Here is a 26,315-nt window from a genome sequence, read left to right as displayed (position 1 = left end):
TCACTTTTTGAGAAATGGAACGCGGGTGGGAAACGACATCTGCGAGGACCCCCTTTTTTTTTTGCTGACTTTCCGTATTTACGGAAAGGGAAAACCTCCCGGTGACCTGGGAACACGCTTACCCAATTAGCAGCCTCGCCTATGGATCAAATGGAAGTGAAAACATTCGCTGCCGTGACGGAGACGCATCACAATGACCCATTCATGCCGCCGAGGCTCGTGCTTTGGGGAAGATTTGGGGGAGTGGGAAAGCTGGCGATGGGGTGGCGGGGTAGACGTAAGGGAGTCATGAATGCAACAAGGAACTACCTCACCGCTTGCTTTGATGGCTCAACGGAGGCCTAATTCATGACTCAATATGGGTGCGGAGGTAAACACCGTTCAAAAGTGTTGTTTTCATAATGTTACCAACTCGACCCCCACCACCCCTAAAATCCCTTGGACACTCTCACCTCTGCAGCCTGGCGAGACCGCCGGGCCTGTTCCTGTGGGAATAGTCTAGAAAGGGGGACGGGAGGTAGTCGGGAGGCCTGAGAAGTAGCACGGAAAGAGAAACTCTTGACAGCGCCCGACTCCGGGGACTTGAACGGGCCGCTGCCCTATAGCCCAGCCGGGTACTAAAACTCCGATTCATTGCTCTCCTGAAAATACATTTCCAGTCTCGGCTTCTTAATTTATTTTTTCGGAAGCCTTCGACCTCTTCGGAGGTCATGAAATCCCTTGCCGCACAACATAACGTGCTCGCTAGCTTATTTGGTTTAAAGTCCAGAAAGTTCTCCTTAAAGCGAATTTATTGATGAATATGTCCCGGCATGTTCAGATGGGCTGTTTTTGCGCCGCGACGAAAAACAAATAAAGGAATAAAAGCTCCTCTCTCTTCAGGTTAATTGTTTATTTATACTGTATGAGTGTGGAGCCACGGGCGCTTCTATTAATGGAAACATCTCGAGGTTTCCGTTCAGCCCTATAAAAATGTGAGCTTCGTGTTATAGAAAATCCAAATGTGTGAAAACCTTTCAGAAAGCAAAGCAGTGTTCTTGTCTGACACAAATAATGACCTTGAAATTCTCTCGCTTTTGTCGTCAGCGTCAATCGCCATGAGGGTTTTTTTTTTGTCACCGTGTGAACGTCAGGTGTGCTGAATGAAGCCATATGCGCCCCTGTGACTTTTATTAGCTTTGTCAAAGCCCTCAGAGACTAGAGAAGGAAACACTGCACCTATAATGGTTTTGAAATACCACCTTTTCCTCTGCAGGCTCCGGATTTCAGTGGCAATGATGTGGAAGTGGTCGGATGGCGTGCTGTGGAAGAAGTCCCCCCGAGCTCCCCTCCGACACTTTGGAGATGCCATGACTGATCTGGCAGGTAAGAGGAAGTGGGGCTCTCGCGCCGCTTCCCGCTTTTCCGTGAATGGCTTCCATTTTAAATCTGGCTCGCCTCCGCCTGTATCAGCTGATGCTGGTTAGTGTTGTGTTTGGCCCGACCTTAAAGGCCTGAAGGTGGGGGGGGCGCCGAGAAAGACGTACTGAGGTTCAGAAAAGGTTGCATAAACTCAAGCCGGGATAACTTTACCGACACTTTCCGTGGCCGGATTTCTGTGAATGAAACCATTGTGGGGGCGTAAAGTAAACAGTGTCAGGATCCAGTTCATTAGCACCTACCTTACTGTTTGAAGTTCGCTATTCATCCGGTATCGAAAAGGAAACCCCGCTCGGACCAAAGCTGAAAACGTCTATAGTATCTATACAGGGTTTCTGCAGGTCGTTAAAAATAAAGGCCTACGTTGGCATTTAAAAAAATTAAATAAGATGTCCACAGACATTGTGAAATTAAATACAATTAATAAAAAAATAGATTTGGTCTACGGCTGTTGCACAAAATCAGGATTTGCTCCATCCTGTGAACAAACCTCACGTGTCAAAAGTGCGAAAAGGAACATGTTGGGGAAATAGGGAAATTTCAAATTTCAGCAAAAAAGTCTGCTTGAGGAAGTTCGCATAACCTAGTAAAGGCCCTCAATTGTAAACCTACTTAACTAGTTTACACTCGGTTTAAAAAACAAAACAAAAAAAACTGAAATGTGGTATCGCACCAAAGGAATCTTCCACAACCTTTAAATCACGTGTCTTTTCTTTAAAACAGATTTCATGCCTCATGTCCACGTTTATGGCACGTGTGAGTCGCTCTATTTGTTCCTGTTTTAGAGTAAATTAACACGCCAGCTGCGCGTGACTGTATCTCTCCATGTTGTCTTTTCATGATAAAAATATGCCTTGGCAAACCTCCGCCTCACGTCCAGAAAAAGCCATCGCCTTTATCCCAGGAGTGACACCTCTTCGTATGTACAATCCTTGTTCCTGGCACGAGAAGGGAAAGAAAGTCGAGGGCAGTGGGAGTAAATAACGGGATGGGGAGGGGAAGGGGGGGGACACAGACGGACCACCGCTGCAGATGTTTTCCACATGTAGGAGGAAAACAAGCTTGCAGCAAGATGAGGGACGCGAGAGGGCTGCACCTGTTGTCGGCCGATCGCTGGCCAGGGGTGAGCTCACTCCCTTGAACGCGTAAGGCTGCTTTTGCTATTAAGCGGCTCAAGAAAAAGGCAAGGTTCACTTTGAGCACATTTTGCGTTCACGTAGCCCGGATTTGCGTTCGCATAGCTCCGGATTTAAAAACTCTGAGCTGCATTCTTTTATTGCCGCCGGGCGTCAACCGGGGTCAACACTTGACAAGTTTGATTGCGTAATCCGTAAACTGGTTTACGATAAGCGTTTCTTTTACATGCCTTTTTATTGCTTTGGATAGCAAAGGAAAGGACAATTATGCACGTCGCAGTCTCTATTTTGTCGTATCGGCCCATGTTTTTGCTGCCCTCAGTCTCCTCTTGGATAAAATTAGTTGGAAAGTAAAGTGTGGGCCCTCCGCCAATACAATTTTAGATCAGCACTGCTTTTATGTCCTAAAGTTTAAAATTAAATACAGAGTCCGCAGCTTTGGAAAAAACCATTTCATGGGTTGATTTAAAATGACTTTTGTAAAGTGAAGTGAAAGCCTACATGAGGCCGTTTGTGTTTTGATGTTTTGGAGTTTCTTGAAAAATATTTAAGTCAACATGACACACCTGCCCGATTTCCATCGATCACTCAAGACTCTCTTTATTTCTCGCTACACTTCGGAAAAGTGGTAGGTAAATATCATTTCTGACAGGGTGACAGGAACACGGCCCGGTCCAGCCTCGGAATGGAGTTCTCGGGCTAATCATGCATGATTGCAGCCCTCGCGTGCCAAAATACACTCAGCGTGAGAGAGGCTGTTTTCAACTGCTTGCTGCCGCAACACCGCCAGATGACAGCTCGCTATTCTCCCGAGGGCTCCCGCTCATAAATGAATCTCGAGCGGACCGCTTTGGACTAGGTACGAGGGCCAATCCGGGCACTGGCCCGTGGGACCCGGCAGCGGTTGGCATCGCGGCGAGTTGCGGACACAACGGTATCTCTTGTTGTTTTGTGGCACTGGAAAGTAAAAAGCCCGCCAATATCCAGCGCCTGACAACTCTTACTCTCGCTCACCTGTGCCGTGACTGTGGAACCAAGTGACCCAGATCTGGATGGAAACCATTGCAAATATTTCCCTATGCAGTCTGTGGAAGAAGCATTTGCCGGGCCTCTCTGCGGGGAACTGCGCAAACTGTAAACGCTTCTTTACTCGGCAGTTTGTGTCATCTGTTCCGAAGGAGTGGTAAACAGTCGGTTTGCCATCGAGCCGCCCTGCTCGTAGCCCGGCTGTGATCCGAGGTGAGGAGTTCGAGTGCTTAAGAAATATATTCGCTCGCCGAATTGTTTCTTATATAACGAGGGAAGAAGCACTAATTAGAAGCAGAGATGAGAAGTAAATCTGTATCTCATTTCCTTGTCTGTGCAGCGCTCCTGGCAAGGACCAACCTCTTTTGCCCAAACTACTGCTCAGTTTAGAAGCACAAGCCATGCTGCAAATATTTGGCTTGGCCATGGATGTTGAATTATATTGGCACGGAGAGCATAGATGAAAAAAAAAAAAAAAAAACCCCAGCAACTAGGGAACAATTATGAAAAAAAAGTGAAAAGCAGTCAAATAAAAGTGCTACTAGCGTTGCCTGTGCTTTTTTTTTTTTTACTGTCCTTTTCTAGTCTGTCCATTTTGACTTATCAAAAGAAGAGAAAACAGAGACTCGGAATCAAGTACCATTCAGATCGCTCAAGGCGTTATAGATTTACGCTCTTCTATTGTACTCATGGAAACAAAAAAAAAAGGTCCTCATCAAAAGGGCCATTGACTCTCATTCGCCATTTAAACGCCACCTGCAGGACACAGCAAACACAAACACGTCATTTCTCTCATTGCCACAGGCGCCGGGGCAGCTCGCCAGCTACCTAGCTAAGCATCATGCAAAACTTTTTAGCCAGCTTTGTTTGTTCACAGCTGAGGCTCCAAAGAAAGGCAGCAGCGGTGCACTAACGGGCCAGCTTTGACAATTTTCGCACAAAGGCAGCACTGTTGGCTAACAGTGAGCGGCCTGTTTCTGGGAGGTTTGCACTGTTCCTGGGGCCCATTTCATGGAACAGTTAGCAAGGCCAAAGGCAACCCGTGGACTGGAGTGATAGTTAAGGCCTTCGAGGCAAAACCTGGGTCTGGGCTTCCAGCTCTCCCACCCCTCACCCCTCGGTTCAGATGCTTTCACAAAGCCAATTGGGAACGCCGGGTTCTGCAGGTGTCCTCTCATCACACGGGCTTGGCTCATGAAGCGAGCTGGCATGTTTTCCCCCACCGCAGGTGTCGGAAAATCTGGACGGAAATGAATTGGCCTAGCGGGATTTGGAGTATTGGTAAACATCATTTTCATATCGTGAGTTTGTAAATACATCAGTGCAAATACTGTTGGGATTTTATGGTGATGCTGGACGTGGCGTTCGAGGCCGTGTTCACACCTTGGTTTGGCTTTTCAGTCTTAATGCAAAACTAGATCTGGAGGAAAGCGTGTAAGAAAGAGACAGCACAGATTAATGTCTAGCCTTCTCTCCTTCCCTGACCAAAGCTTAGAGCGCCCACTTCCTCCTTGATGTCAACCCTTAGCTGTGCCTGTCCTGTAGTTTTCAGTTTGGTTTGGACGGAGGAGGCGGCCCGGCCTACAGGGGCTGGGAGGACAGGGCCCAGGCTTTCCCACATCACTCACAGCTCTCTGATAGGCGGTCGCACGGGCGGGTAATGACAGGGGCAGACGTTTAGTATTAAAGTCTCCTCTGCTGCTGTCTGACATCAGACTCTTAAATATGGGGGACGAGAGAGTGGCATGGCCTTTTGGCGAGGAGAGCTAGACCTGGGTTGCCTTGGTATATTCCTGCGAATACAAACGATACAAGGGAATTTGGGATCGGTCCATTAGCATCCACCACAAATCAAGTTGAATTGTGCCACAATTTATTGAGCGAGGCTAAGTTTGTAGTCGAGCAATGCAATGATTCTTCCTGGTCGACGGCTGTTACTAAAGTTATTTCGTATCCGATACCAGACACATGTCCCTATACGTCGTATAATTTTTGAGTTCATGACAGATGAACTTGAAAAGCCGTCCAAACAGATTGAGACTGATAAATGTCAAGTGTCACGGTTTAAAAGGCCTCGTTGTCTTTGCCGGTTTGCAACTCGACCGAATAACCGAGCGGCTCGGAAACATTAAAGCCGGCCGGTCGCTGCACCTGCGTCCTCAGATCATGGCACCATTGTGGCATTTAAAGAAAAGACCCCAGTCAAACACGTCCCCTGACCTTCTGCAGCTAACATAAACTAATTAGGCCGGCTCTGAAAGGAATGGCCCCGCCGTTAGATTAATCAGCCTACGCAGGTCCGGACCGTGCGATCCCGCTCCAGCCGGCTCGGCCCGCTCGACCCTCATTATCTCACGTTTTCAAAGGAGCGCCGTGGCAAGGATCAGAGGGGGCTGCGGGGATGGAGGAATCAGAGGAGGTGGCGGCGGTGCAGGAAGGGGCTTCCCCAGTTCAGACCCGGAAAGGAAATGTCAAGCGTGAAGCTCTGTGAGTGGTCAGTACCGCTCAGTCCAGCGGGCAGCACAGAGGGGGTCTTTGTCCGCCGTCACTTAGCACCAATTACAGCCCGTCAAAATAGTTTTTCTGCTGCGGGGCGACGTGTTAATGGGCCCGGCGTTGGGTGTGAGGAGCGGCCTTGTCCACACACACCAACTAGGGGTCAAGGGTTAATAGATCCCCTCTGATGTGGCGGATGAGATTTTTGCAACCTTTAGCTGGCAAGAGAATGCCAGAACAAAGCCCGGAGAATGTGATACAATTAGGCGGACGGCTAGCCATCCTGAACATAGCGGGCTGAGGATAGCTGCGCAAGCTAGGACCAGATGGGCGGCTGGACCGCAGCCAAAGCGGCACCAATGAAGGTCAATCACCATCCCGCATCCATTGAAAGAACCCAGGTGAGGAGCCAAAAACCATCGCAACCGGAGGGCGTACTATGGAGTGAGAAACAATTAACACTCCTGGGAAACAAACTTTGGAGCTCAATCCTGAGGACAAATAAACTCGACTTGTTCTCAGGAGATTAGAAAACCTTCAGGCTTCTGTCCTTTTTCCCCATCTTCAAACCACACAACTGTTCCATGATACCGTTGCCTGTCCTCAGTCAGACTTGGAAGTTGACTTTGGTCTCGTATGGGAAAAAACCTGGCGTGGCTGATGGCTGACCTGCTCGATGTTTCCCGAGTTTAAGTAATCAGTGATTATCTGATGTAAGGCTGGAAAAAGTCAGCGTTCATGAAATTGCATTGTGCTACGTGCGCTTTGGTCTGGATTTGCGAGGACAAAGCCAGGCCGCTTGAAACCATAAGTGTGGGAATGGAATCGTTGCCAAACAACCTGTGTCAGGGGACTCGGGAGATTTTTAGGAAAATACTCCACACCGCACGGAGAAAATCCAACCACATGCAAGCCTGTGGGAACTAGCGGGTGACATCAATCCACATATGAGTCGTCTGAAAATACTTTCTGGATTTACTGGTGTACGAATCGCTTCCCCACCCAAACCTTGAGGAAATGGTCATGGTGATCCGGCCACCGCCAGTTTCATTAACGTAATGTCAACGTGAAGTCAGTGATTGAAGTCGGGGGGCTCCGGATTGGATTTGTTTAATCAGCATCAAGTTTAAACATCTTATGTAAACACGGGAGTGTGCGCCCATGCCAGGAACACCGCTACTGGAAAACGTAAATGTCGGCGGTGGAGTTTGGCAGAGAATCACAAGAGCGGAGGCGGGAGCGAGAGGCCTGCGTAGAGATCAGCTAACCTCAATTGTTAGTGGAAGGTCAAAGACCGCCGCTTCCATCTGCAAATTAAGTGTCTTAAAATGGCACGTTTGGATCACGGCTCATTGGAGACCACGAGGGGGATGTATTTCATTCCTTTTTTTCGTTATATCGTTGACCGATTTTCAGAGGCACTCTGCTTCGAAATATATTACAGCCAGGTTTTGTCGCGTGTTTTATAGACTTGCTAGCTCTGTAAACAGACATGGCGAGTTCCTAATCTATATACCAAGTTCTGCTTTGGCGACTGATGTGGAAAGAAAATTGAACAAACCCAAACACCATTAAGACGCCATGTGTTGCTTTTCAACAGCCCATCTTGTTGGACTCTCATTTCCTTAATGGCTTTGCAGCTGCATTTCACCCTCGCGTTAGGCCGCAAATCTTTGGCAGGCGACACGTTCCCTTTGCCTTGTTTTCCCTCTGAGATAAGTGAGAATACGACTTTGGCCATGACGGGATGATTTCTATGATTTGTAGCTAAAGTCCAACTCATTAGCGAGTGTGTTTTGGTGAAAGTGGGGGTTTCTCGCAATCGGGAAGTGAAGGTCATTGGAGGTTAATTCCAATCGCAGTGCTTCAGTGAAACAGCGTGACAGCGTGTCTCCTCCGCTTATGGATTGGATGAGTTTCAATGACAGGTTCTTTCGATTATTTACGACACTCATTGTTTGGTTGATCTTTTTATGTTCTCTGGATTGTCGCGATCTGGTTGTATTTTGTCTTGCGGATACTTTATTCAGATGTTTGGACTGATTCACGTGTTGTGTTTTTTGCGTGCTGGAGATTTATGACTTGTCTGGTGGTGTGTGTGTGTGTGGGGGGGGGTTGCTGCACTGACCTTGTTCTTGTCATCGTTTTATTCCGATCAGCCCAGCGCTGTGTCTTTGACTTCAAAGTAAAAAAAAGCAGTGATGACGGAGACAAAAGACCGTCAAAGACACAACAGCAACGGAAGTGTGTGTGAGAGAGAATGCGAGTCAGTCGGAAATGCTGGACCAAAAGGAAGAAGAGAAAATAAAGGAAAACAAAGCCAGGCGAGAAGGAGTGTGATGTGGGCCATTCATAAGCAGACTCCTCTAAAGGGATCCAGGGCCAGCACACCTGCTACTATTCACTTCAGAGGAAATAGACACTCTGTGGAAGAGAGGCTTTTGGCCTCGGGACAAAACCACTGCAGCGCCAAATTAGAAACAGGAAGGACTGTGGCTAAGGCTCAGATTAAAAATGCACTCTCCACATGGACTCAATATACTACAGCCCTGATCCCGCTCTGGAAACCCAAAACCCAAAAGCGCTATTTTATGCTCCAGTCAACAGAACGCATCATGTTTGCACAGCGACAGCAACACAGATTCTTTCCACTGTCGACTCCTGTTTGTTGCTAAACTGCAAACCTCACAAATGCCAAAATTCAAGGATACTTCATGACTTTATCGTAACAATGGTGCCGCATGCCTGAGTTTCTGCCAAGGCTACTGTATCCTCAACATTGGACCAAAGGAACATGCTCAAATCTCAGGCCAAGGAATGACACATTATATTTCAGTGAGGATCTGGATAAATATTCAGAAATGTCTGATTGATAGAAGTAACAATTATCCAGTTATTGGAAATCCGCATTTGTTCAAATAAACTCTACAGGTGAGAAAATAAACAAGAAGGGTTAATAGGTTTCTTGTCTGCTGACAGTTGCCTAAACGTATTAACTGGCCATTGACGTAAAAACTGCCCCCCAACCCCCCCAAATATTTTGAAAAAAAACCCCCCAGAACTTGGGAAAGTGGAAAAAAATATGTAGTACTGGTGCTTAAATAATATTTCCATTTAGTCATGGGTCTGTCCAAGTAGTGGAGTGTACACTCCTCAATCTATCATTTGACTGTGGTCACTGATGGTAGAAAGGCCCACTGTAATTATTCCTCCATACATCGAGGGCATCGAGAGTTTGTTCCTCCCTCACACCGGAAAGCAGAACAACCCGTCCCCCTCTTAAGGTCACTTTTTCATTATGCAGAGCTCAGAAATCAGAAATGCGTCTATTTGAAGTGAAAGCATTGGGCTCGCCAAAGAGGTCATCACAAAGAACCACATTCACTGTGTGGGCCCTTTGACTGATGTTTGAGCTGGAACCTGCTGATGGATGTTCACACTTTATGCCATGACTGAAGGAGAGGAAAAACCTGCCATGACGTCAACCACAAGTCGGATTGCAGGTGCAGGGCGGGGACAGGAAGTGAGTAACAGGAAGCCCGGTGAGGCAGACCTTACCACGCTGCTGTCAGGCTGTCGGTCAGCAGGTTGAAGGAGTGACAAATACACCTTGCAGCTGAGTTAGCTTTGGGACTTCAAGGGAGAGCCGCCGCTCATTAGCATGTCCTGGTGGAACAGAGAGAATATTATTGTAGCCTGTGTTAGTCATTCGGGGTTGGGAATCTCAGAGTCCATAATAGTTTACCAATTATAGTTGATATCATCGATACCCGGATGAGCCTGCGACGGTTGCCGCAAAAACCATATTAGGCTAACGAGAAAAGTGTGTCAGAGTTCTGTCAAACCGCCCGAGCAAAGAGAGAGTCTGTCACCCCATTGGCGCTCTGCATCTGGAAGCGGCCTTCTGGTAATCTGCACTAAGTACAAAAAGTTCGGCACCAGCTTGTTCTCATAGACCACCAAGCAAGTCCCCCCTCCTCGAAAACCCCCCTCACAGGTCTCCTTTCATACCTCGGGATCAACGGGTGCCCTGCGAAGCCGGTTCCTGGCCTTGAGCCCCAAAAGGTGCTACATCAGCATTGTGCTAACTCATGACAATATTATCATTGGTCTTAGGCGATAATCACACGTCAGCAACGGCTAAATACTTTTCTTCCTTGAAAGCTGCCGCAGATTTGACTATTGACCTCAAACGTGGCAAAATGGAAGACTAACTCAGAATGTGAGCATCCATGATGGCGAGATTTACTGTCAAAGATGGACATTTATTTAACAGGCGTGCTGTGGGATGTCATGTTGCTTGCTGCCTTTGATTGATCTCTTCACTTCCTGCTACAAAGATCCAGGCCGCTCCCGTAACCACACTACCCCTTTCAAGCTCCGGGTGTGGGAGACGCCCTTCGGCAAGCGTCCTAGTCATCAGTCGCTTTTTGCCTCGCACCCCCCTCCTTGGCCCCCACCAAAAAAAAAAACCCAACTGTAACCATCAACAGGAATAAACACGGCACTGACCTTAGATCAGTGTCTAGAGGCAAATCCATTCACCAGCCTGTTTTAGAAGTTCATATGTGGTCCATATGGAAGTCCTTCCTGTATCCTCTGTAGAAATGTGTTGGTGAACAAAGAGCTGGAAACACATCCTGAACTTATTTGATCACAGAGCGACAGTAAAATTAGAGTAAAGAAGATGATGAAAAAGAATTTTCCTTTCTTTGATAGTACCTCGAAAAGGAGTCTGATTTTTAAACCGTACAAAATATTGGGTACGCCATTTTGTGTATTGAGTGTTCCAGTTTTTGCAGAACCAAAAATGTTTGGCCATCAAAGGTTTTGCTCGACGTTTCCCCCGAGGAACTAGTTGTGATTAAACAGTCGTTAAAATGTGGACCCGACGACGCTTTTTAAGATCCCAAACTTCGGACTTTATAATGGACTCCTCCAAAGCCAGAGGTAATGACCTCAGCATGTCACTGCCAGGCCAACTCCGCAGCGATTGCACGGACGATTAACTCTTACAGCAATGGCGCTGGTTGAACATATGTAAGAATCGTCGCCGTGTTGTCGATTCCTACCTGCCTTTTTTGTAATGTAAATGTAGCGATAAAAAGTCCAAACAACTTAATTTGTGGCACATGTACAACGACCGACTCCTGAGTCCCGCTTGCATGCCAAAGTGTGTATGAGTATAAAAGCACTCTCAACCATGCAATAATTTCCTTATTCGCCCGCTAAAACTGATCCTGCGGACGCGTGTCCGTTTGATGTGTTCAGAGCTGCAGCGCAGATGCCACAATTTTAGCTATGTCGGACGTCATCTCGCCGGCTGTTCTCGGAATACAGAAAAAACACCAGCAGCACCACCTCTAAAATTAGCGTTTGCAGCACACGAAGGGGGAAAAAAAGGCTTTGCAAGTTAGAGAAATCCCTCAAGAGGCTATCGTCTCGCCTCGCGTTGATACGTTTTTTTTTTTTTCCGTGAGCGATCGTGCGGCCGCGAGCCAATCGGAGATTGTCTACGGTGACTTTGAGGCCGCTCTCATCAAAGATAAAAGCAGCAAGTAAATATATTCCGCTTCGGAGTCTTGCCAGGAATCTGGAAATCCGATTTTATATCCCTGCCTTTGGACAGTTTGTGTCACAACCATGCCCACCGCACCTGCTCTTTTGTGTCTGCACCCTGCCATTTTCCATCCGACCACTAAATGCCCCAGACTTTTTCCTTAAGCTTCCCAGGCCGCTTACTCCAGTTCCGCACCGAGGTCTGTTTGTTGATGTGTCTAGGAGAGCAGCTGCATTAATGCCAACTCCCGTAGGGTCAACGTCAGTCAGTACCGCAGACGAAAATCAAACTAGAACGGCATTCGGATGAGCGCAAACCTCCGCCAAAACCGAACAATACCAAACTCCAGACCTATGGATCCTCCAACCTGACTGAAATGCCTCCTGCCATTTTAATCATCAGATGCGTACTCCCGCTCGGTTGTTGTGCGTAAAATAAGCTCTGAACACCTTTAACGGATGTGCCAGATGTTGAATGAGAAACAAGAGCGGTCGTGGAGCGGCGGGGATCTTGGAGGCTAAGTCTGTGCAGCAGGTGAAGGGATGGCTTCCAAAATCACATTGTTGGGCTTTCAAGTGATTGAAAACACATATTATTGTTATTTCCGTTCTTCCAAAAAAGAAATGCTTTTTGAGTAATGTGAGTGAGCTTTGCTGTCCCCGGTGGTTCGCCACACTTCGAAACCAGCCGTCCGCGATGTGGCCTGGAAGTCAACCCGGTAATGGCGGAGATAATAGGTCCTTATGACTTTGACCCTTGACACCTGTTCTTAGCGAGAAGTTTAGGAGCGGTCCCAGAGGAGCTGTCCGAGACTAGCTTGAAGGAGGAACGGTCACAGGAACTGCAAGCCTTATTTGGCCGTACGGGGGAGGCTTAGGAATAGACGTGACTCTTGTACAGTATGCCGCGGTATTTCTACCCTCAACCAATGAAAGATTTATAGACTTTAACTACAAAGACAAACCACTAAATCTCACACTTGTTTTAAACACAAAGATACTCCCCCGCCCCCCTTTGGTCCAGCTTCCGACGTTACCCTCGGACCCCCCCTCCCCTTGCAGGACCGTCCAATGTTGTTTCTATCAAATGTTCATTAAATGCACCCATAAAGTGACTTCCTCCCCGAGACCGTTAAAAGTAGCTACTAGCACAAGTATGTGCGGCCCATGTGCAGGCTTGTGGTGTATGGTGGGGTCCACGGAACAGCAATGGACACCAGATGGGGGTGTGATGTAGATGCAAGAATAAAATATTCAACGATGACTTCTCTTCAACATCGGCGTAACCTTACACACACACGCCGGCCGTCTTTTGTTGAACACACGTTTGTTTTTTTGCACCCACCGGGAAGCCCTTGAATAGATGATTGAAAAAACAACTGCCGCACTGGTTTTCCATGCGAGCGTTTCATGTGTCCGAGATTGAAAACCAACATTCCACGGTCCCAATGTGCGTGCACTTGAAAAAAAAAAAAAAAAAATCTATTTAGAGCATTTCGGAGCGGCCTTGTGATCCCTCCAAAACTCTTTTCCCTAATGCAAACACAGCAGAAAACGCAATCCGTCGAAACTGTGCAAATCTCTCCCCGGCCTTGTTTTCTCTTACGCACTTCTTATTATCTGATCCAACCATTGTAGCCCCCCATTCAGCCCCCCCACCCCGTCTTATATATGTATTCTAACCTTCGGTTCAGGCTAGAAATGACAGTGCCTCCATCATAAAAACATTGCAAGCAGGAAGATATTGACACAGGTGTTCCTGCTTCAGACTGTCTCGCTGAAACACATGATATGTTTAGTTTCTGCCAGCCAGCCCATTCCCACTGTCTTAGTGAATAAGACTCTCAAGCTGTTTTCACCGTTCGCGTACGCTTTTGTTTGCCGTTGTGACACATTCCTAATTTCCACCTTCTTTTATTCCTCCAGTGTTGAGACACAACAATGACTCAGTAGTGTGCGGGTGGAATTAATCTGTCTGAGCACGAGTTGGACGTGAACAGGTGTAGGTGTGTTTGTCTTAATTAATTTAAGTGCTAGTCGAGTTCTTTTTAACCCCCCCCGAGGGGATGTTGGCGTGATCTCGGTCTGACACTTTTTCACGTGATCCAGGAGTACGAAACCTCCCGGTGAATCAACTGTCGGTTTACCTTCTTTAATTAAGACCGTGTTCAGACTTGTATTTTGGTTTTCTGATGCTAGCCAACCCAGAAAATTGTACCCGCTGGGTTTAGAATCAAAACAATCAGTCCTACGTGACTTCACAATCTTCAGTACCTTGGTTTCAGCCTGGCATTGATTTCAAAGGAAGTTGCCCGTATGCAATTTGATTGGACATGGTTTGTACGAAACAAGAATGGGTTTCCCGAGTTTGATTAAGCCCACGTTCCCACTTGTAATTTCTCTCTCTGGTCCTGGCCAAAACCGATGATACACTTTTGGTCCTTGTTTACTTGACGATTAAGGCCATATTCACACCTGTAATTTTGTTATCTGGATGATACTGGCAATGAGTTAAGAAAAGTGATAGTCGGTTTATTTTCCACCAGGTATGTAGTTTACTTGTCATACCCACAAACTGAAAATTTGCAGCAGTTCATCTAAACCAAACTTTTCATCTGCTAATTTGACAAGGAAAAACACCGGGAACTAGTTTACACAGGAGTCTTGGGGGTCTTTGCCGTCACTCTTGGAAAACAAGCTTCGATGTTTTCCTAATCCTCCCGCGGGAGTCTATTGCGCTTGTGTAACTTGTCTCCGCCATCGTATGACTGCACCTCATCGCAGCGGCGGCACTCTGACCTCGGCCGACTACACTATTGTTGTTGCGCTCCAGTTACACTTACCATAAAGAGCTCACTGCTTGCTTTGCAACCTTTGTAAGAAAACACGCTTCTGGTTGCGCGTTGCGTATATTTCTGTCTCTTGCCGTAGGTATGGCGCTGATGTCGGGAGAACTAGAGGCACAGCATGTTTTCTCACGATAAATACACATTTATTTACAAATAAAGTGGTTATAATAGAAATAAATACAAAATAAAAATCTGAGCATTATACTTCATGTGGTATTGCACCCATTCGGAAATGTACATCAGAAATACATTTTCAAAACCAGTAAAAGGAATATATTCCTCTGATTAAAATATTTATTTCCCAACTTTACGTAGACATAAATATATTCATATATTGTTTTGTTTTTTTCATTCTTCTTCCAGGATAGCTCTGTTTGTGTCTGTTCATATAAATAATGTCTTCATTGGGAAACCGGGTGTCCATCATAACCTTTGTGTCTTTTTCGTACTTTTTCCGACGCGTCCCATTTTCACCGGCAGCCGCATCCCTCGACCACCATGTCTTGGTAGTTTTTAAGGATGACCTTCTCGTATTCGTCCAGATAAAGCAGGGATATGGGGCTCAGGTCGGTGGGCACGCAGCACGCCTTGGGAATGTTTGAGTTCACAGAGTTGACGAGCGTCTGCACAATGGCGTGATTGGTGGAATTGAGGTGGTCTGCCAGGGGGAAGGGGCACTCCCCTTGGCAGTAAAAGGCGTGGTAGCCAGGTGGCGCCACTATCCACTCGTTCCAGCCCACGTCACTGAAGTCCACGTAAAGCGCGTGCCTCTTGCAGCTGGCTTTGTGCTGGTGCTTCCGCCGCTGTTTGCGGAGCGTGGCCTGGCGCTTTTCCCGCGTGTGCAGCACTGATTCCCCGCGCCCGTCGTGGCCGTAGGTCACCAGCAAGGGCCTGGCTTGAAGCCACGAGTCCTGGTCTCGGTGCAGGGACCTGCTCACACGCACGTGCTTAGCGCGTCTCTGGGCGTGCTCACTGCTTGCCTGCCCGTCCTCTGGGTGGTGCACCTCCACCATGAAGCCGTGATTGTGACCTTTCCCGGAGGTCCACTGAGACACAGCGGGACTAACATCAAAGCTCTCCCACCGGCTGTAAGAGTCTTTCACCAGCCGGGTGTCTAGCAAGCGAACTAGAGGCTCCCCACCGCCAGATTTGGGTGCCCCGAATATCTCGTAAATGTTGACGCGATGGAAGCCAGCGGCCGCCAAGCTGACATTTGCGGAGCTGTTGTCGGGGGTGGCGGCAGCGACTCCCCTAACTTGGTCTCTGTAGATGCGAAGCTCCGCCGAGGTGATGCGTTCTTCCTCGGGGACGGAAGTGAGGTTAAAGTAGAACTGCTGGGTGGTTTTGCCTTTCAGGCTGGCCAAGGCCTCCATAGACTCTAGAAAAGACAGCACAGACAAGATACAGTGAGTTGTTGTGCTACGTAACCGGAGGAAGGCCATCATAACACTATCAGAAGCATTGACCTACATTTACAACCACAAAATGCGTGGATGTTAGTGTGATTCTGAGCTCCCCAGCTGGCCAATGCAAGGTAAACTACATGAGCAATGAGAGCTGTTTCAGATTTTCAGATCCAAATATTGATTGTAAACTGCTACAGATGTTACAAGTGGCACAGTTGCATATTGCTTTTGTATAGTAGTATAACCCGCTTAAGTACCCACTGAAAGCTTAGGTGCCAGTTGTCCAGTCTGCCACTGAACTTGTAAAAAACCATTGCACCCTCATAACAAAACATAGTAAATCCACCAGTTAATGCTCTGAAATACTGTTTCTGCAGCAATCCATAAATCCTTAGACGATAAAACCGGATTCGTTTATCAAGGGACCTGAACAGTTTTAGAGAGTCTTGCAGCGGTTGGTCCTTGAAAGTGCATTTAGACCAGGCACACTATTATGACTGGCCCGGGGGCATGTTTAAGAAAGCACAGTATATAGACTCATTGGTATTTCCCTCCTCGCTGCATAAGTGACACAAATTACAGTGCGGCGTGCAATTTTCTGCGCCGCAAATCCACTTTGAACTCTTACTTGCGAGCACGACGAGTTGCGATGCGCGCACGACGTCGCAAACTTTGAACTGTGCACGGCATTGTTCAAAGGAGCCGTTTAGGAAATTCCACCATCTCATCCTAAAGCTCTCACCAGAGGCACAAAGACCTCAATTAGGCGTATCGCTCCGTATTTGATGTGGGAAAGCCCCCTCTGCCCCCACTCTACCTTGTCTTTCCTTCTTGCTACTCGCTCTTTTCTTCCACCGACTACCAAATCCTCCTGTTCTTCGTGTTCCAAATCCTCTTTGCTCCGTCTCGCTTTCTGTCACGCTGTCTTTAGCTCCCTCCCAGTCCTCCTCCTCAGCAAACAAGTCCGTACTTGTTCAAAACGTGTGACCCGTAGATTGCGTTTATCAACATTCTTAATTTCTTTTTTGCGCTTCGTGCAAAAACAAAACGGGTAGGGTCGTTTTGGGTTGGATGTCACGGGCCCGCTTCGCACAGCCGCTTTTTATTTCTTGCACTTGATTGGGGCGAAACCAAGTATCTGAGCAAAGTGATTATCATAAGCAGATGTGTCAAACTGATTTGTTTTTAATTCATCTCTCGAGATCGGAAGAGCTGTTGCACGGGATAAAATGTTGCTGGGGGAGTATAAACGGAGAAAACCACATCCCCAAACGTCTCTGTCTATGCCACAAATTTAATTTTAGGAGGCCCTGTCAGTCATGAGTCCGTAGAAACTTTGCCCTTATGTGGTCTTGAATAGTCATCTCTTTGCTCCCCATGCCGGGGTTCCTGGTCCTCATCTGATCTGGCCTACATTGGAAATTTCTTACGGCACCCCCTGTTCCCCGCATTCTGCAGAGGTTCCTGGTTCTCAACTGGCCTACTCTACACTCGTAGAGAATCGTCAGCAATTTTGACCCTCCCCCTGGGTGTCATACCACCTTCAGAGCTTCCCTGCTCTTCAACCCAGCCCTTTTCAAGCGCCCCTTGGTTCCAATCCCTCTGCAGAGGTTCTTGATCCTCAACTGGTCTGGCCTACCCTCTAATCAGAATTGCCAACACTTCAGATACCTCCTCTTATGGTTCCAGTTGCCCGCAGGGGTTCCTGGTCCTCATCTGGTCTGGCTTGTACTGAAACAAGAATACTGGACTCTACTCTGGCCTGGCTTGTTTGCAGTGTGTCCGAGTCATCACTGGGTGTCATCGCACCCCAGCAAACGCAAACCTCCCCCCTGACTCACCCCGATGGAAACTTCCTTACTATAAACACACTCAAATGCTGTGTATGAGGTCTCTGTGTGTAGCCCCCTATGTGACTTTTATGTGCCAGCAAGTACTACTTTTAGGAATGAACTGGTCGGTCCAATTATTTTCAAAAAGTCACCCGGCGAGTTGAGTTATTTCACATTGAAAAGAAATCTTAACACTTAAACCTGTAAAATGAACCGAAACCAAGAATCCAACTCATCAGGTAGTTCCAGACATTATTAACAACGCAGTAGTGGTTTTGAGTAATGCTGCCACGCTGAGGGGGCTATTTGGACAGGATAACAATTTGGAATTGCGTCTGACAGAATGACGTGTTTGCCTTAATGCCATGTTGTGTGTTGCTGAAGTAACCGGGGCCGAGCGATCACCTGCACAAAGGCAAACGCCGCCCTTTATCCCGCTCCCGTGGTGCGTGTCTGGAAAAACTGTTTTCAGAGGCGGACTGCAAACACCATCAATTATTAAGTAACAAATTCACCCCCGGGATTCCACGGCCACTTGGATATGTTTTGAAGCCCTTTCGACAGCTGTGGCCAGCAGACGTGGTCAAAGTTTGCTCAAAGGCCTTGCGTCATCGCAAGGATCCCCAAAAGTCGCGTTAGCAGTGCATCTAAATTAAGACGCATGGTGACTTGTGAATGACTAAAAACGGGCCGTAAAACAACCGAGTGCTCTGAAGTCAGCGTGCTGACACCCTGAGTCATCTTTAAGTACATGTTTAGGCTGTCTGAGGGAGCCCAGGAGCTGGAGGCTGACAGGTAGAGGTATGTCGCTAATACGCACCTTCGTGGTGAAAGCTTCTAATCGTGTTGGCTTCGCTGGCTGCCCTTTCGGCGTGCCTTCCCATACTCCTGGGCCGGCGGACGCTGTGGTCTCCGTTGGCCGAGTGCATGCGGTACAGGTCCACCATGTACTGCGGCACCACGGCATGCTTGCCTGGGGTCGGCCTGCGTTTCAGGCCGAACATACTAAGGAGCCGTGACTCGAACTCGTGCAGGGCGCCCGCCGACTGCTGCGGGCTGTGCCGCCCCGACTCGCTGTACCGTCTTCGGCCCACCTCGGGGATGAGTCCCGTTGCGCCTTCCATCAACACCTGAGCTAGAAGCAGTACCATGAGAGAGCCGACCACGGCGACCATGATCAGTCAGTCCCTGCGGAGGAGGAGAAAGTGGGGGTCCTGTCAATTTGCAGAACAACATGGAAAAAAGGGGAAGACACCTCTTTGCTTTGAAAGAGTAGGTGGCGGCGCCGGTGGTTGGGAATTAACCCACGGCATGAAGATTGATCTCAAAGATGAAGATGGAGGAAGTCCATGAAGGACAGGAAGGGCAAATCAAAGAAGTCTCCAATTAGAAATACACCGAAGGAATGCAGGCGAGTGGAGATCAGAAGAGGCATGAAAGAGTCTTCTCGAAGAGGGGGGGTGAAGAGGAGAAAAAAAAAAAAAAGAGAAGAAGAGAGGAAAAAAAGTTAGGAAAAGGAGAGGCCCAGTCTGCCTGCCTGCCAGCCGGCCGGGTGCTACAAGCGTCAATTTGCGGAGGCTTTGACTGTATAATCATAAGGGATAGGGTTACTTCAAGAGGCTTGCAGGTGTTAGATCTGACGTGCACCACCGGGGCCAGATGTACAACACATCTTAAAAAAGAAGAAGAAAAAAAAACTGCCTCCAAAGGAAAAATGCTCTTTAACCACAATTTGCATTTCCATAAGATTTGCTACCTTATTTAAAAGCATATAATGCATGCAAAGCGTAATAAACACACTCAAGTCTTGATTTTTCTTCTTACCTGACGAGGAAGCGCTGTGTCCGGTCGTCGTTCCACCGTTGGGTTCCGATAAAGTCCACATGAAGTCGCGTTAAATCCACGCTGCTTCTCCGCGGAGGACCACAGACAGACAGTCCGACACCCTCACCTGTCCGCTCGCGTACATAATGTCACACTCGTCGGCTTGCTTCGGATGCGTCTTTTTACGCACGCTGACGCACAAAAAACAAAAACAAAAATGCGTTCTCGTCACGAGGAAGCGTGTGTGCGCAAAAAGGAGCGATCAAAGTATAAAGAGTCTCGGTGGAACATCTTTCCAAGCACGAAAAAGCGTGGAAATGTTTTAGAAGGGAGAAATCGAATTTGGTGCGCTGTGGAGTGGAGTCGTGTGGGCGCGTCGTGCGCCACTGCAGAAGTGCTGCGTTTGATTGGCGCCTTCCCCTCGGCCGACGACTCTTTTTGTCGTCCGGTGATGTCACCGAGGGGCTGTCAATCACACGGCCGCCCATGAAAGCGCCTCCCGCGGATTTATAACCCTCGGGCGTGCGGGAGGGGTGGTAGTAGCGCTGGTGGTGGGTTCGGGACTCACACCCAAGCCAACTTTTTTTTCCCTCCTCCTTTTCTCTCGCGTCAAATAAACACACATGAGAGCTAGTGACCCCCCCCCCCCCCTCTCACCCCCTCCTTTTTTTTTTTTCATAGGATTTGGAAGCCCTGAAGGATCCTTTTGGTTTCTCACCCAAGGGGGGCTTTTATGATAAGGGAAAAAGTACAATAGCACTTAAAGCAATGCTAATGTGGATTTGCACCAAATTGTAAATCTTCATAGACTCAGACACTTATATATCTACAGGACTGTCTCAGAAAATTAGAATATTGTGATAAAGTTCTTTATTTTCTGTATTGCAATTAAAAAAACAAAAATGTCATACAATCTGGATTCGTTACAAATCAACTGAAATGTTGCAAGCCTTTTATAATTTTAATATTGCTGAGTATGGCTTACAGCTTAAGAAAACTCAAAAATCCTATCTCGAAAAATTAGAATATTTCCTCAGACCAAGTATAAAAACAAGATTTAAAACAGCAAAACAAAATCAAACATTTGAAAATGTCCATTGATGCACTCAGTACTTGGTTGGGAATCCTTTTGCACGGATTACTGCATCAATGCGGCGTGGCATGGAGGCAATCACAGGCTTGTGGCATTGCTGAGGTGTTATGGATGCCCAGGATGCTTCAATAGCTCATTTGCATTGTTGGGTCTGGTGTCTTTCAGCTTCTTCTTCACAATACCCCACAAATTATCTATGGGGTTCAGGTCAGGGGAATTGGCAGGCCAATCGAGGACAGTAATGCCATGGTCAGTACACCATTTGCTGGTGGTTTTGGCACTGTGGGCAGGTGCCAGATCATGCTGGAAAATGAAATAATCTCCATAGAGCTTTTCAGCAGATGGAAGCATGTAGTGCTCTAAAATCTGCACTTACTCTGGACTTGATGAAACACAGTGGACCAACACCAGCAGCTGACATGGCTCCCCAAACCATCGCTTACAGTGGGAACTTCACACTGGATTTCAAGCAACTTGGATTTTGCTTCTCCACCCATTCTCCAGACTCTGGCACCTTGACTTCTAAATGAAATACAAAACTTGCTATCGTCTGAAAGGAGGACTTTGGACCACTCTGGAACTGTCCAGTGCTTCTTTTCCATAGCCCAAGTCAGATGCTTCTTCTGTTGTCTTGAGTTCAGAAGTGGCTTGACCATGGGAATAAGGCTATTGTAGCCCATTTCCCGGACACGTCCGTGAACAGTGGCTTTTGATACCTAGACTCCAGCTGTCTTTGAAGCTCCCCCAAATTATGGAAGCAACTCTTCTTCACAATGCTGTTAAGGCTGCGGTCATCTCTCTTGGTTGTGCAGCGTTTCCTGCCACATTTCCCCCTTCCAACAGACTTTTTGTAGATGTGCTTTGAAACTGCACTCTGTGAACAGCTTGCTCTTTGAGAAATTTCTTTTTGTGTCTTACCTCCTAATGGAGCATGTCAATGATGGTCCTCTGGTCAGCAGTCAGATCAGCAGTCTTCCCCATACTTGTGATTTAGTTTATCGAAACAAGCTGAGTGTTTTTCAAGGCTCAGGAAACCCTTGCAGGTGTTTCGAGTTACTTAGACCATTCAAGTGATTAGTTGAATACCCTACTAGTATACCTTTTCATGATATTCTAATATTTCGAGATGGGATATTTGAGTTTTCTTAAGCTGCATGCCATAATCAGCAATATTAAAATAATAAAAGCAATATTTCAGTTGGGTTGTAAAGAATCCAGAATGTATGACATTTTTGTTTTTTTTAATTGCATTACAGAAGATAAAGAACACAATATTCAAATTTTCTGAGACAGTCCTGTAAATTGGACTAACATTCATGTATTATTTAATAGAAAATATAAAACAAATAAAACATTTTTGTGGATGGACAAAGTAGATTTGATACCACAACTAAAACTGTCCAAAGCATTACTCAACGTGTCATGGCCAAATATGTCCTGGATTTTGAGTCCAAAACCATTTGACAAGTGTCCACATTGACTGTACTTTTTGCTGCGATAAAAATAGTGCTAAAGTCAACACTCCAAACCATACTGCTGCTACTTACACTACGCGCGAGCGTCTCATACATGGAAATAGCACCAATCTGTTTGCTAATTGCGCTTTTTGCGGCTGGAGAGCTTCCTGCCGTCTCCCCTTGAACAAGTGAAGTGTCAATTGCTTGGATTATGTCCATGCAATGTGTTTCGTAACAGTGTGAGGTTTAATTGAGTCGCAGTTTATTTATATATTTAGCTATGTGTATGTAGTGATATAATTGTGATATAACTTTTATAATTGATTCCGAATTTGTGGGCTCCATGGCGGCTGTTTTGGTGATGGCAATAGTCAAGTCAAGTCAAGTCAAGTTTATTTGTATAGCCCTAAATCACAAGCAGTCTCAAAGGGCTTCACATCGATTAAAGCCCCCCCCACAGAGATCACAAGATATTTGTCTCCTACCCAGGACAATATTATTTGATGAGGGATAATCCTGCATCATCCATTTAGCAATTAGAATACAGATAGGCCTCTGCTTGCATCAGATAGATCCTAATATATAGATCTAGATCCAATTAGTTTAGAGCAGGGGTGTCAAACTCATTTTTGTCACGGGCCGCATTGTACAACACAACAAACTGATGAAGAACTCGTTTAAAATCAGAGACTAGTAAATAATATTTAAATATTTTAAAAAGATGAATTCTAATTCTAATTTTTAAACATCAAGACAATTTGTAATTTTAATATTGACGCATGAAGTCGATGCACAATTTGTCTTCGCGGGCCACATAAAATGATTTGGCGGGCCATATCTGGCCCCAGGGCCTCGAGTAGGACACCTATGGTTTAGAGGTTACAAAACGTTAGCTGTGTTCATGCCATATTTACTGTTTTTCATTCTACTAATATTTTATTTCCTGTAATTATGACTTCCTGTAATTAGTGCTCGGTTCCTTCTCCTCTTTTGTTGTTGAGATGAAGTCAACCGCAATTGCCGCTTGATCCGTTGCATGACAACTTTGTCCCAGAGTGCGAACAACCAACAGACAGACCAATGCTGCTCTATTTCTTCTCCCTCCAGCATGCATTTGTTTATATATGCGGTCCACAAATATTCCCCGAACAAAAACACAAGGTCAGACCGGAGGGGCTCCCACACGGAGCTCGCTGCGCTATAAAAGTGAAGGGCTTCAGAGTGGTTTACTTTTCTTCCTGCCATGTTTTTTCCCCGATGCTTTCGAGCGAGTGGGGTGGGGGGGGGGGGGGGTGGGGGGGGGGGGGGGGGTGGGGGTCATCATTCAAGTGAAATGCAGCTCTGTCAAAACAAGCGCGTCTTATAGCTTTTCCCACACTCTCATTCCAATTGGGAGCATTTCCATATGTCATGCTCAATTTTTTCAACCTCTTTGTTGTAAGAAAGCAAATCTGTGTGTTGTCAAAATTTCTGATTTACTTTAGTGTTAAAATCTGAAGTATTGTTACAAACACAACATTTTTCTTTGTCTGCCCGTTCCCCCGGACTCCTCGCTAGGTCATTCAATTGTATCGCAGATAAGCTATCGAACAGTTTGCTTGGCAGTTTTGCTCTTTCAATCACCTTGTCATTGGATCAACGTAGGGACTGAGATTAGATAAATGAGGCATATCTGTTCCGTAAAATTTTGAATTCGTATCTCGATCCTGTAGAAGACATTGCGTGTTCTCCGTGTGTGTGTCCACGTGTACATTTTGCAGCGGATACGGATGGTACGCCACTCGCTTGTCATCACCTACATTCCACGAGTCGGGGGCGGTTTGTGGGGAGGAGGGCAGTTGAAGCCCTGAGATGACACCGCGAGATCCAACCATTAGCCTTTCACCTGCTGTTAACAGCAACTTGGCCAGACACACAGCCTGCATTCCTCCGCCTTGAGCCAGATGGACTTTTTTACACTCTCAAACATGCCTGCTATGAGATCAAGCTAAGCAGATCTCGCTTTGCATTTGCGACTTCTCTAATTTGATGGCCTTTTTTTTTTTTAGGGATTGGGGAAAACGATTCAAAGTGTAAGCCGCCACATGTTTGACAGGAGAAGCACGCCTGGCCGGCTATGCCGAGCACGTGCGCGCGGTGCGAATGGGAGGTTGGTGGGTGGAAATGGGACCGATTCCATATAGGTTTGGTCCCGAAATGGAAAAGCCACTAGGGTCAGACACTGCCGGCAAGAAAAAAAGCCAGAGTCAATATTTATGGATACCGAACATGTGGCACGCTTCTCTAACCCACTCATTTGAGCAACGAGTCCATCTCCAGATTATACGGCCCCCTCGCAGATCACAGGCGAGCGAGGCTCCAAAAAAGCGTGCGCCAAGGAACGCGCTGACGTGGGTCGCGCGCTACAAACGCGGCGTAATTTAGCGAGCTGTTTATTTGTTTGCGGCTTCTTTTCCATGACACTCTTAATCTCCACACTTGGCCTGTAATTATAAAGCATGCAGTGCAACCTACAAAGTCAAACTCCCTCAAAAGGAGTAAAAAAAAAAATTATAATAAAAATCCGCCTCAGACGTCAAACAGGACATCACGATAGACTAATTGAAAGCATGCTCATAGAGAAGGAGTTCTGGGTTTGAATCCCGTCTTGTCCCTGGACTAACATTGGTCCATACAGCTAATAAAACATTTTCGAATGGCGACAGTTGGACTTGGATTTTCTTTGGTTGTTTCACTTGATGATGTAAAAACAATTGCGATAACGCAATAAGACTGACCTTCTTGATAACATGCAATGGGAACGAGAAACAGTCACCTCCATTTTAGAGAGAGAGACATAAGTACAGGGATGTGCCCTCTTGAATGCAGCTCCACTCATAAAGAGACCACGCGTCACTCAATTATACGTCTTCGTGATTAGAAGCTTGGGTTTAGCGTAAACAGCCGGCGTAAAAATTTAGCGGTCCTAGCAGCTGTTTATGGGGCCGACGAAGGGAAGTTCTTGGCGAGTAAGCGACGTAACAGTGTCTGTGTAGCGTGCAAGTTAGTGACATAGTTCGGTCTTTTTGTTTAAAAAAAAACAAAAAAAAAACATCACCGGACGAGATTAGATTCTGATGGAGCAAATTTTCGTCTGCAATCTCAAACTGGCCCAGAATCTCATATCAAATTTAGCAAGGTCAGATTGTCGATACAGTTTGAGGTTAAAGAAGACCAGTGACGCTAAACAAGTTGATTATTTTCCGATTCCATAAACATCTTCAGTCAGTCAGTGTTGTAACCTACAAACACTTTGACTTCATATATTTATTTCGGGGTCCACTTTTGGCACTTGTGGTTGGCCGTACTTGGCTCCGCGCAAACCTGGCGGCCTTCACACGGCCCAAGTTAGCGCTGAACTCCGCAATTCTCTTGTCACATTTTATTAACCCGCCGCCGTCTTGCTTCATTCGTCGAGCATGCAGGAGGAAGGGAAGTAGCAGTCGGATGGGGGCGGGAAAAGAAGACTCGTCGACTACAGGGAGGACCTGATTGTGCTCCGGCATCCGCAGAATGACATTATAGCAACGCGGTTTGACGATAATAATAATCCTCCACGCAGCTGTCTAAACATTTAACTGACATCCACTCCCTGGGCACGCCGTATGTATCTTTAACTTTTTCGGGCCGGTCTGATGCAACTATTTGTATCCCCGCCCAGCTCGCCTCATCTGCATTTGTGAATTGCCGTCAAGCGGGTCGTTTAAATGTGGGAAGTCCTTGTGTGATTTTCTTTTTTTTCTTCAGGCAGTGACAACCCCCCCACTCGCTATCTAGCGTATTTCCCGGTAAAGTTTGTCTCTATTCGTGGCACTTTGTGTAAATATTTATCGGACTAAACTAACTCTTCTGTATACAGTAACCCCTCTTCCACACACAATCTCTTCTGGAATGCCATCTAATTGGCAGTTTCCTCTGTTTATCCGTTTTCCGTACAGCAGAGTGTAGTACAATCAGGTAAAGGATTGAAAAGGAAATCAAATGAGATTAATCACGTCTGTAATTCGCACGCTAGATTACCATGACGTGTCATTTGGTGTTTGTGATACAAAAAAAATGGACTCCAGATGGCTCTGAGGGTAAAATCTATGGCCAAAGAAGCCAGGCGGTCGAGACTCTGCTCCATCTCATCGCAACCACGAGGAAATAGCAATTAAATCTTCCCAGGTTGGGGGATTA

General features: G+C 46.7%; 1 protein-coding gene across 1 annotated transcript; it reads right to left on the bottom strand.

Annotated features, from left to right (window-relative positions):
* Positions 1 to 14,604: 14,604 nt before the first annotated feature.
* On the bottom strand, positions 14,605 to 20,069 carry bmp2b (bone morphogenetic protein 2b). The gene is made up of 3 exons (XM_037245033.1): positions 19,548 to 20,069; positions 18,544 to 18,911; positions 14,605 to 15,863 (listed from the first exon to the last, which is right to left on the bottom strand). The coding sequence occupies exons 2-3, from the start codon at positions 18,896 to 18,898 to the stop codon at positions 14,956 to 14,958; spliced, it is 1,263 nt and encodes a 420-aa protein (XP_037100928.1). The 5' UTR covers positions 18,899 to 18,911; positions 19,548 to 20,069; the 3' UTR covers positions 14,605 to 14,955.
* Between the last annotated feature and the right edge of the window lie 6,246 nt (positions 20,070 to 26,315).

This window comes from Syngnathus acus, chromosome 24 (genome assembly GCF_901709675.1).
Source record: "Syngnathus acus chromosome 24, fSynAcu1.2, whole genome shotgun sequence".
Taxonomy (NCBI): domain Eukaryota; kingdom Metazoa; phylum Chordata; class Actinopteri; order Syngnathiformes; family Syngnathidae; genus Syngnathus; species Syngnathus acus.
This window is presented reverse-complemented; position numbering and strand designations above follow the sequence as displayed.

What these genes read in the sequence shown, in the direction of transcription:
- bmp2b (XM_037245033.1), bottom strand. Translation starts at nt 18,898, where the DNA reads ATGGTCGCCGTGGTCGGCTCTCTCATGGTACTGCTTCTAGCTCAGGTG. An exon ending in TAGAAGCTTTCACCACGAAG is followed by an intron (nt 15,864 to 18,543) that starts GTGCGTATTAGC and finishes TGTCTTTTCTAG; the next exon opens with AGTCTATGGAGGCCTTGGCC.